General features: G+C 39.0%; 2 protein-coding genes, 1 long non-coding RNA gene and 1 other non-coding gene across 4 annotated transcripts; all 4 read right to left on the reverse strand.

The window, feature by feature from the left end:
• Nucleotides 1-501: 501 nt before the first annotated feature.
• On the reverse strand, nucleotides 502-572 carry Trnag-gcc (transfer RNA glycine (anticodon GCC)). Its single transcript has one exon. It is a non-coding gene; the product is annotated as a tRNA-Gly (tRNA).
• A 201-nt stretch (nucleotides 573-773) lies between these two features.
• On the reverse strand, nucleotides 774-3,679 carry LOC148718370 (uncharacterized). Its single transcript, XR_015993604.1, has 4 exons — nucleotides 3,260-3,679; nucleotides 2,765-2,889; nucleotides 1,778-1,872; nucleotides 774-1,202 (listed from the first exon to the last, which is right to left on the reverse strand). It is a non-coding gene; the product is annotated as an uncharacterized LOC148718370 (long non-coding RNA).
• Nucleotides 3,680-8,580: 4,901 nt separating this feature from the next.
• On the reverse strand, nucleotides 8,581-9,159 carry LOC148718371 (uncharacterized). Its single transcript, XM_088741534.1, has one exon. It carries the CDS (start codon nucleotides 9,157-9,159, stop codon nucleotides 8,581-8,583), a length of 579 nt encoding a protein of 192 aa, XP_088597660.1.
• A 41-nt stretch (nucleotides 9,160-9,200) lies between these two features.
• Nucleotides 9,201-11,385, reverse strand: LOC148718372 (uncharacterized). Its single transcript, XM_088741535.1, has 2 exons — nucleotides 9,269-11,385; nucleotides 9,201-9,222 (listed from the first exon to the last, which is right to left on the reverse strand). Exons 1-2 carry the CDS (start codon nucleotides 11,383-11,385, stop codon nucleotides 9,201-9,203), a joined length of 2,139 nt encoding a protein of 712 aa, XP_088597661.1.
• Between the last annotated feature and the right edge of the window lie 275 nt (nucleotides 11,386-11,660).

An 11,660-nucleotide genomic window follows, 5' to 3' on the forward strand; every position in this document is an offset into this window, starting at 1 on the left:
AATTTGAGCTCGAAGTAGGTGGTTCATACGTTACCTTATGCCACCATGCTGGTGGAAGTAAACAATAGATATCTCATTAGCTCCTTTTGTTCCTCTACCAGCATTTAAATTTGACCCGTACACGTCAACAGTGAGGGACAAATGAGCCCAGGTCTTCCCAGGGAAGACTTCCTTATATAGCGTGCCTTCGAGTTTAAGTTTTAAGGGAAGCGCCTACGGCTAGAGTAACAGTGAGGTCTCGAAGCTTTGTTGTGGTTTGTTACCAATCTATGTAAACAGTGAAAAAACCTGTTTGGAAAACTTGGAAAAAGCTGGACAGCGGTTGTTTAATATGTAATATGACAGGTCTTTTATTATGACCTACAAAGGTTTTCTGGAAAGGTGTGTAGCTCCGAACTCCTCGGCATTGATCATTCAACGGCCGAAATTACAAACTTTTCGGAAAACAGAAGCCTAATTCTCGACCGCAGTAAAGCTTTCTGACTAAAATTTCAAAACTTATGCACTGGCCGGGAATTGAGCCCAGGCCTCCCGCGTGGCAGGTGAGAATTTTACCACTGAACCACCAGTGCTAGACGGATGTGTCGAGAGAAATTTAAAATCATATAGATTTTTAATTTTTTTGGTCCGTGCTTTTGGACTTTGAAACTGTTCACTCATCAATAAGCTCGTAGACACATCTGGCGTTTAAAAAAAATATTATTAAAATTGTATTCACATAGCGAATTCTTAAAGAAACCCTACGTCTCCTGTAACACCTTCCCACATGGCCATCTCTTATCTTTTTCCTGTTTTTTATTTTTAATTTTTATTTATCATTACCTCTCTTCAAACTTTTACTACGAAGAAATAGGGTTTTGTGGCTTGTATGTGGCCAGAGTTATCACACCTCAAATTTGAGGTCGATTTTCAAAACGTGAGATTACCCTTGAAAAAAAAAAAAAATAGAAAAGCGGTCAGTGCCTCCCTTTGCTTAATTTATACTTCTTGATGGAGAATAATTCTCCTTTGAAATACCCTCAAAAATTAATCTGAGAATTCTAAGAGGTAAAAATATACTGAAAAGACAGGTAGATGTTCTGGTACTATAGTAAATCGCTTCATACCAGAAAATGTTACTGACTGCATACTTACCATGTCCACTTCTCTGATGTTTCCAAAGGATGCCACTGAGAAATCAACATGGATTTCGACGGGGTGACCTGCAGTAAAACAACAAAGGCTTATTAGGTTGTAACTGAGTCATGGTCATTTGCGTGTCTTCATTACCGGTGTCTACTCTTTCGAAAGATATGTAAAACCATGTTTACGCGAGCGGAAAAAGACTGTTTGAACCTTTCCTCGGCACTGCCTTGTCTGAACCGTTTGTGAGTGACATAGATGTTGGTATTTTTCAAATCTAATCTTCCGTTTGAATAAGACGATCAGGGTTACATTTTGCTGTAGGCTTTGAAATTCTGTTATCTTTTAAAAGGGAATTTCTTTAGTTTCTCTTTGCGTTGACCGAGTACGGGCATTTCTTCCTCTTCTATATGAAATTCTAATTTGTTGCAGATTGTTGGTACTACCTGTGAAACGTTTAGACTATCTTATGAAGATCACAACTAAGTAACCACCAATATAGCTTGAATCTAACGACCTCTTCACTCAGATTTGGAGTCTACCGACTATTGTATTAGGCCAGGGTACTTGGCTCTTAATGGAATGTAGGCAAAGCAGGCTTAGATTGATTAACAGAAACTGAACAAGTAGAACACGGCTAAAGACACACGTTTACCTATGTAATTTGGCCTGATTCGAGAATCGTAATTCATCAGTAGATGTCGTAGGTCTTTCGTTAACTGCTGGTCAGTAGAAGCAAAAGATTCAGTCCTGTATAAAAATCATTGACAAGATTAGCGAAAACGGCGAGATATGTATTTGATCACGTTGCACCCAGTGAGCTCATTGAAATTAACAAATAGTGAAGCCTTGACTGTGTGTTGTTCTGTTGTAAAGCGCGCAGAAAACGGCTAGAGCACTAAAGAAGTGTAGGGAGAAACACGAGACGTAGTCAAGTATTTGTCCCTCAGTTTCCTGAGTCCACTTCCAAATTGGCAGATGGCGAGCCGGATTGCTCAGGCCCAGCTCCGCGTTATGTAATCTGATAGAGCATGCTCTTTCAACCAATGTCAGCGCTCGTTATATCCGAACTTTATCATAGTACCTTGCAGAGAATCGCCGGATTACCGAATTACCGAGTGTTCCTTTACAGTGAAGCAAAATACCAGAACTCTTCACCCCCTCCTGTCTATTCCATTGTCTACCTTCCCTCCCCTCCCCTCCCTTCCGACTTAAAGAAAAACTTCCTCATTTTAACAGCTCGAGTGACCATGGTTGGTCGGACGAGCCACCAAAAATACTGAGATCCTTTGGAAGGCACTCTAAAACAACGTTTTTTATTTTCGATCGTCTTGCAACTCACAATACTTCATCGAATCGGAGGAAATTTAGCACACGAAATCGAATGCGAATGAGCTGTTTTTATAAGTCCTTGATACAATGTAAATATGCCGGTTTTGAAAATAATTCTTCAGTGTTCTCACAACGAAATTGAAGTCATTGTGTACGTGTTCGTTTCTAAGGTTACACTTTTCAGTCTTTTCAATAATGGTTATAAATGGCAAGTATTAATTCTTAATCTTGATAGTAATTGCTCATAGTTCAGTGAGGATGTTTGTAATTCACAGGACGATCTTTGATTGTCAAAATAAGTTTTGCTTGCCTTTGAAAACCGTAGGACCTTCCGCAATGGCTAAATGGGCTATTATCACTAATAGACCAAAGTTGAATTCTCCTGTGGTAGGAAGTCCCATGATCGCCGTAGATCTTTCGCTTTGAAAGACTATACTAGAGGTAAAAAAAAATAAACTTAGATTAAAAGTTGAATGAATGAAGAAAAGTGAGATCCTGGGTCGAGGCAAATAAATTGAAGACAATAAAAAGAATTCATTCAAAGCCTTCCACTGTCTACAAAACGTATTCGGACAGATAAGCGTGCGGGCACCTGAGAATGCAGGTACAATAATAAATTTTTTGCGAAGTTAAGTTTTGGAGTAGAGACAATATTTTTTCTGCCCCTGTGCAAATGGCAAAAAGCCTCTTTTTTTGACGAAAGCGGTTGAAAAACTCCCAAATTCATGCCTTTAGAATAAATTTTCAATAGTTATTATTTTACGTCATTAAATTACGTGTCCTTTTCATTAAATTTTAGATTTACCTTTTAAATGAACTTAGTTTCACTCTGTCTGACACTCTTTGATAGTCCTTCAGCGACCCTCTGCTGACAAGTGCTTCAAAACTTTGATATTTTCTATTGCCTTTATGTGCGTTTTGGCTGCGGCATCTGTTGATAGCATGAGTACAGGATAAAAAATATTAATCAGTTCCTTTTCACCTTACATTAAATATTGAAGACTTTTGCACAGGGATGGTGGAGAATAAGGGCGCATTATGTCTTCTGTAACAAAGATGATCGAAAGTGAGGAGACTTTATCGAGTGAAATCGGTCACGCTCTCAAAGATCACTCCTTGGCAAGATAAAATTGGTATCTTCATGAAAGAAATTTTTGGCGTTATACTTCTCCCATAAAGTCCGACGAAATAGCTTTTAGCGTACAGATCTTCGGTTAAAGAACAGTGTGAATAAAATTCTTGAAACCTAAGGAAGTTGTCATTCTGAAACGATTTCGAGTTGAATTTGTTATAAGCTGGCGAGTATTGTTATTGGGTTACGGGGCAATAATAAAATAATAAGTACTTTGAAAATATGTCTATATGTGTGATATTTATCGTAGCTAATAGGCGGCGGTGGATAAAAACGGGAGTGCCTCAGAATTTATAGATGATTTTCGTGCTGATAGGGAACAATATTACCTACTGCACGCACCGCCTCATTCAATGCTCGCACAACCAACTTACCACGCTTGTAAGTGTCCAAGATTTGCTAAGAATCTTATAAGAATGTAGCTTTTTTCATCTCAGCTACTTTCTGCACCAATTTACGAACTGGTATTTCCTAAATTTTTTTTCAGTCTAATTTTTCTCGAAAACTCGATAGGTTTTGTGTTTTAATTTGTCTTGCGATTTATTCCATTTACTTCACCTAATCAACTTTTTAGGTACACCTGAAATAAACTGTTTTTGACGTATGCAAGGGGCAGGTTTTTTAATCAAAGTTCAAATGAAAGCAATCTTAGACTGCTGCACAATCAGGCATGTTATGCCACAAATGCAGATCCATGAAAATGAATGTGTTCTTGCACAAGAAGTGTATAGAAACTGAATATAAATTTGCCAAACAGTTGTTAAAACTACATACACTGACTTACAGAAAACGAACTTAAATCAAGAAGTCCTAATTTTTTTAAGTCCTCGAAACTCTTTGTATGCTGTGTTTTGGGTGTAAGGCTAGTTTGTGTAACATAATAATACCCATGTTTTAAATTGTAAGTGCTCCTGGAAACAATATAAAAAGCTACTCGTATAAATTCTCCAAATTGAATTCATGTATAGCCTGGTATATGAATTTCGCAAGAAATTTTCAATTAAGGCATTTGACGCCAGAAAAACCAATTACAAAAAAAATAAAATAAGAGACCTTAGATTTCTTTTCCATAACACTGTTTGACTTAAAAAAAAGCCGGCAAATCAACTGCTTTGAGGCCAAGTCTCGAGGGTTTTTGAATATCAAGTTGGGAGTGGTTTCAGAGGTTTCGTTTGGTCACGAGCATCGTGGATCGGTCAATGTTGTTCTGTCTGAAAAGTGTTGATAAACGAGAATGTCACTCCCTTCCTCTAGGCTGAAAACATGTCTTTTTCGAAGATGACCAACTAGTGGTTTTCATTCTTCGTTTGGTTTTTTCTGTTGGAAATGGGGGAATTCTTAAAAATACTGCGCCGCGGGCTCTCCAAATCTAGGCTCTATTTCAGAGCCAAACATATCATTTCCACACCTGTTCTTGAAAGTCCACCTCCCATTTCAGTTGTTGCTTTTAAAAGTCGTTTTGGGGTTACCTGTTTATGAGGCAGTAATCTTTATTGCAGCGCATTTTAGCTTAGCATCAGAACTCAAGTAAAGAGTTAGTAAAATTTACTCAAATTTCTGAACTGGAATGATATTTGTTAACTTTTCTGTCTCTAATATTTCTTTGGAGAAAGACAAATAGGATCATCATACGCAATTTAGACCACGATGGTCAAAATCTACGTCAATTCCAAGCCAAAAATGGCTCAAAATCCACACCCCCCAGGACAGAACATACTCATCTAGCTTAAGTAGAATAGAATATCTGCGCAAACTTTTTATTTCATACATTTTAAAGCCAATAATTTGACTGAAGAATAGCTTTTGATAGAAAAGGCTCATGCGACGATTATCGAAGTTCCATGGATTATATTCGCGGACTTTTACAATTGCTAACCCTCAGCAACACCAACTTGAATGGTCAACGCGCCAGTAAACGTACTACACAAATAAAACCTGGGTCAGTCCGAGTCCTTAAGATGAACAAATCAAAGACCAAACCAAAATCATTGTCAGTTAGTTTTTAGAATGACAGTTCCTTGCACGTGTACGTAATTCTCTTCTTTTTTGTTTGAATGTAAAGCTAAAAACATGTCAAGCTGTTAATATGGTAAAGAAGGTTTCAGCTAAATCGAATAAAGTAGATAATAAATTGAGGACAGTCATCAGCAGTAATTACATCTCTATTTTCCTATTGGTTCCTACCCTGTAGTTATTAACTTAGGCCGTGAAAAGAAATGCGCCAATAGGGTTAAACATTATGGAACAATAGCCAAAGTGTTTGAGTCAAGCAGCTAAATCGTAGTGATGAATTTTTTTTAATGCTTGTAGTATTTGAGTCATGCAGTTAAATCATAATGTTATTCTTTTAAGTTTTTTTGATAAAATTTGCGTTATTTGCATCATAATCTTAAACCACATGAGTGACGTAGGCAAATTTAATAACAGATGTAGCCATATTGTTTTTTACCATTTAATTTTGCTAAAAAATTTGAACGGCGAAATCTAGTTTCCAATATTGTGGTTCACTTTAAGTTGCTTTGCTCTTTAAGGTATTAAGATAAAATCAGAGTAACACTCAAAAGCCAGGTTGTTTTGTCTAAGAGCTCGTTTATTTTTTATCGAGTCCTGATTGAAATAGACCCATTGAGAAAGTTTTGCTTAATTGAATATTTCAATTTCTTACAAATTTCTTTCATTAGATCGCTCAACAGATGTGTGCTGCTCGAAATGTTTTCTGATAATTTCGAATATTTAAGAAGCTGAATTTTGCTATTTTACGTTTGCAGTGGTCATAAAAAATCTTGGAAAAAGTAAACTAAAAAAGATTGAAACATTTATTTCTTTGGCTGGATGGAAATGAGCATATTTTGATAATAGGTGATGTTGAAGTAATGGAATGACCCAAGTTATAGGTGAGAATTTCGTCATGAAACTTGCGAATGTATTGTAACTAGAAACAAGGATCATATAAATTTTACCACTTAAATGAATCTGGTTTTCTAATTAACAACGCGGTTTGTTTTTAAGTTGGATCATGCGAACTTCGTCATAAAAAAAAAAATCAAAATACTGCATGATCTCGATTTAAATGCATTTTGAGAAAACAAAAATAAAAAATAACTAGAGAAAACTTGGATATCATCTTAGCTCAGGCTTTGAAGAATCTTTAAAAAGGGCTACTGCTAAAAACTATGAACCTGTATCTCTTTTTGCTAATTGAGAGCAGACTCGAACTGTGTTGTCAATCAAAGAAACAATCTGATTTTTCAAAAGCGTGACAATGACCAATTGCAAGTGGCTTGCGTTACCGCATGAGGGAATTGTGCGAACTGGCGCTGAAGAACATGTAAGCACTTACTCTTCTTTCTGAGAAATATCTTAAAAAAGCAAATGAGACCTTCTATTCGTGTTAATATAGCCCCATCTAGACACCCGGGGAGTTGTAAGAATTCTCAAGAATTTCTGCAAGCTCTCGACTGCCTACACAAGTCTGCTTTACTTCTCGAGTCCCCCCCCCCCCCCATCCCCCCCTCCACTCGTGCCTTTACTGCTCTCAAAGGGGTGACGTTAAATTTTTCCGATTATAGCGGTTAATATTAAAAATTAAAATAGTGATTCGGAGACTTTTAAAATTAACAGATTATTCGTTTGAAACAGTACCATAGCTTTTAATATTGCAGACAGCATTAGCAGAGTTTTGCAGAGCTGGTTCATTTAGTTCTGAGCATAGTGTTGTGAGGTGAATTGAAAGCTGTTGTTTTGAGACTTTTCTAGTTAAGCCTTTTGTTTTGTTAATCCTTGCCTGTTGCGCCTACGTGTTGTTTTGGTAGATTTATGTATTTTTTTTGGCTCAGCTCACGGATTTCCTTGTTACCGTGTTAGACATTTAGACAATTAGACAGTTTCACAGACGATCGTATTTGCGTTGGTAAAGCTGACCTTGAGTTCTACCCACACTGAAGTTCCTGTTTGTGTGCGCAATTCTTGTGCGCAGCTGTTAACGTTTAATTGGTTCCTCGGTGCTCGCCAAGTACTTCGGTGAGGGCCAACCAGTTTCCTCCTTTTTGCAAATAAACGGATACACTGTGGAAACTCTCACGGTCAGCTAACCCAAACACGTCTACGGTTTTCCTACTTAAACACGAAGGCGCGCTATAAAAGGAGCCTTAGGTCCCACTGGACCATTTGTCAATCAACCGTCGTGTGATGTAGAACTCTTAGAGTCAAGTCAGCTTGAGCTACAGCTACTCCAAAGCAGTGAACAGCGGGCGCATTCCTGAAAATTGTTTTATGTCTTCATCACAATGCAAGAATTTTTGAGATTTGTATTTCCTTTCTGGCGGTAAATTTGAGATCGAAGTAGGTGGTTTGCACATTACCTCATGCCACCACACTGGTGGAAGTAAACAATAGATATCTCATAAACTTCTTTTGTTCGTCTACCAGCATTTAAATTTGACCCGCACACGTCAACGGTGAGTGAAAAATGAGCCTTGGTCTTCCCAGGGAAGACTTCCTTATATAGTGCGCCTTCGTGTTTAAAGCGTTAGTACCTCTCGCATGATAGTTGGATGCGTAGAGCATTAGATGCACAGAGTATCAGATGCATAAAGCGTTGCTGTAGTAGCTCTCCAGAAGAGAATAAAAGAAGAAAAGTACATAGTCTTGGCACCTTTCGTTAATTCGTCCGAACGAGAAGTAAAACTCCCCGACAAATTTGATGGAGGACCCGTCTTAGTAGTAGGGGTAGGGCGGGTTCTGACGCATTTTCGATAACATTAACGTGAATTCTCGTTAATTTAGTACTCGCGGGGTATTTTGTCGTTAATTTAGCGTGGTTTCACGTTAGCATATCATATCGAACCTCAATGTGTACTTAGTATTTGGTTCTAACTCACTCTCAATAAATTAATGTAGTTTTTACGTTAATTTTCATGTGAGGTTTGGTTTGGTTTGGTTTGGTTTGGTTTTGGTTTTGGTTCACATTAAAATTACCGTACGTTCACGATAATTTATTCAGACCGGTAATGCCCTATTGCATATGTGTTTACTCCGTCCGGTAGAATGATTCTCTTATCATCCTCAGCGCTCAGAGCGACTTTGTTGATCTCTTCCATGAACATCGCATGCTTTCGACTACGAAGCGTGTTCATCTTCCGAAGCTGTGGCCCACCGCCAAATAGACATTTCTTATAGTCACCGAAGCTGATGGTACGTTTCACGACACTTGTCTTCACCCCCTTACACTTCTTCTCTTCTTTACCCTCAAGCATCTTGTAGGAGTAAAGCTTTTCTCTCAGACCCACGAACTCCTCAATAATCTTCCCCCCAGCCTCATCTTTCATCATCCCCACAACTTTCTTGTTCACACCGATTGGTATCCCAGAAGGGTGATCTTTCGGAAAGTTACTTATGTCAAACAAACAGTCCACGTCAGAAGAAATATCTTTGTAGAAATCATCGGTCTGAATCTCATAGCAGAGACTGTCTGTGTCCGTGAAGCAAAGCTTTGCTCTGTCTCCATACTTGGGCTTGATGTAATTGTAGTGAAAGTCGTACATGAGTGTTTTGCTGAGATCGAGTATACTCATTCCGAGATAGAGCGGTTTGTTGAAGGAAACTTGTGTTTTCCTCATCTCAATCGCGCACAGATTCTCGGAGAAGATGGTGCAGTGTTTGAAGTTAACCTTATTCGCTAACTTCTTCGCCTTCTCTTCCGAGTTTACAAGTCTCACATCCACACGTTTCCGAATGTTCTCCATCGTTTTTCCAAAGCATGAATTGTTCATTAGCTTGAAAAAGTCTTTCTCGAAGTCATTCTGAGCTAGGGCTCGTAAGTCCGTATTCAAATCGATATATCCTCTCATCCAAGGGCTCTCATCGAACCTAAGGATGCGGTGAATCTTCCCTATTTCAATCCCAAGAGATTTGTAAAGCTTCAGTGTTTCATGGTGCACGATGTATTTCTTCTTTTCACCCAACGTGCACACTAACTTGCACACTTTGTCAACTTTCATATTCTCTGGGGCGAGGGGGTAATCGTTGAAATAATCATGCAGTTCATGTTTGATAGGAGGCAAATCAACTTCGATAGCGCAGGGGAAACTCTCCCAATCAGCCTCCTCATCTTCCCAGTTGAAGTTGCCTGTAGGCAGCGGCATCCGCATAGCGGCTCCGTAGAGGTTGTTCATGTCCAAATATGTGATGAACTTTGAAGGTTGGGTGGGGTCAAACTTTTCTCCCATATAACTATTGTTCGCCAATGCATATCTCGTCGTGATCATACTAATCCCTCCACGAATGCCTTTTTCGAAGAAGTGTAGCATGTTTGGGTCACTCAACAACTCAAGCTTCAGCCCAGTCTTTTTGAGACAAGCGTCCCAAGACAAACCAGGCGCGGTGAAATACCAACAAGGGTCCAAGTCGTAATTTTCTTTACAAACCTTTCGAAAACTTTCAAACACATCGCACAACAGCAACACATCACTTCGGTTGTAAAGATCATGATAATCTCGCAACGTTTTCATTTTGAAGGTTTTCCACACTTTTTGAGCGTGAGCATAGTCTTCCTCAGAGATACCGCTACCACTGAGAACAGAGAAGAAAGCTTCAATCGGTGGAAGTTCAGTCTCATCAAGCTTATCGATAGAATCCATATATTCGTAGGGATACACCCCCTTTCTCTTCAGAAGATTAAGCTTTTCTCCACGGTAATAACTTCCTGTATTCTCAAAAGAGTCGCTGGCGAGGTTGCCCACAAGCCTGTCAAGAGAAGAAGCCATGAATTTGAAGCTATCAATGAATCGCAACTCTCTCTTGACAACAACGGCTTTTTGTTCCTCTTCATCGTAAAACTTGTCGACCACAACATCCTTCGCAAAGCTTATGTATTTTTCTTCGTTATTGGGGATGCATTTGATCTCACCTTCTGAAACACCTAAATTGCGCACAAAGAGATGCGAATCATAGTTTGCTAAGTTGTGGAAAACCACTGGAGTGAATTTAGGACGCTGAAATCTAAGGTTGCAGCTGTTATGCGCAGCTCCGCGAAACCTCCCAGTGTAGTGACAATGATCGCGAACTTTCCCTTCTAATAGCTCTTCTAGACCTTCTACTTCTTCCAGACCTTCTATCTTGAAATCTTTCCCGCATATCCAGCACGTTTTCGCGTTTTCAAAGATTTCAGCATCGCGCTCTGTGAAGTTCATCTCTTGAAGAGGGAATTCATAGATAGACTTGACCTCTTTTTCCAAAAAGTTAACAAAGATCTGGGCAATATCTTCATCTTCAGACTTGGCTGTGTATTCAAACAGTTTCGAAAATTTATCGTCAAACGTACATTTCACATAGTAGCAGAAAGACACAGGGATGTGTTGCTGTTTCTTCTCGGTGTAGCACTCATCAGGATTGGGTTGGCAGGTGTGTAAAGGTTTAATGATCGATTCAAAGTCTGCATAGATGACGAACGGCATGTCCATCTTCTTGTGGTGATTCTTAAAAGAGAGATAAGTTCCCTCTTCCGGCATTTTCTCTCGTACGGCATCGTGATCTCGACAAAGCTCATCGTGAGTGTCAAGAAGCTTCTGTGACCCGAAATAATTCAAACATCTCCGGCATAAGTATTTCTTCGCCTTCTTCTTCGACAAATCACTCGATATGAGTCGACTCAAAGACTTGATGAGACAGTAATGCGTTTTCTCACCTTCACAAATAAGAAGGAGATCGACATGAGTTTTGATGTTCTGAACATCGCTCACTCTCAAGGGATTAAGCCCACCTTCGTACATGTAAACGTTGACACCAAGACCGGCATTCATCTTCTCGAAACGGGAAATATCTTTCACCTGCATCGGAAACTCAATCCCATCCCACACAAGATGAGTTGCTTACATTCTCAAAATCTTTGAGATACGCTCTTGATCCCTCCTCTCCACAGGATTCAAAGCTCTTGTGACACACCATTTGAAACACTCTTCGTCTTTATTCTTCATATTGATGATAGCCTTCTTGTTTGCAAGATGTTTTGGAAGCTCAATGTATGATGATCCTTTCAAAGGAGAGTATTTCACCGTGTGCAAATCAAGTCCGTCAA

The sequence above is a fragment of the Stylophora pistillata genome, chromosome 12 (assembly GCF_964205215.1).
Source record: "Stylophora pistillata chromosome 12, jaStyPist1.2, whole genome shotgun sequence".
Classification (NCBI taxonomy): Eukaryota; Metazoa; Cnidaria; class Anthozoa; order Scleractinia; family Pocilloporidae; genus Stylophora; species Stylophora pistillata.

Coding starts and splice junctions, on each gene's coding strand:
- LOC148718372 (XM_088741535.1), bottom strand. CDS start 11,385: ATGAATGCCGGTCTTGGTGTCAACGTTTACATGTACGAAGGTGGGCTT. Junction 9,223..9,268: donor TCGGAAGAGAAGGCGAAGAA/GTTAGCGAATAA, acceptor ATCTTCTCCGAG/AATCTGTGCGCGATTGAGAT.
- LOC148718371 (XM_088741534.1), bottom strand. CDS start 9,159: ATGAGTATACTCGATCTCAGCAAAACACTCATGTACGACTTTCACTAC.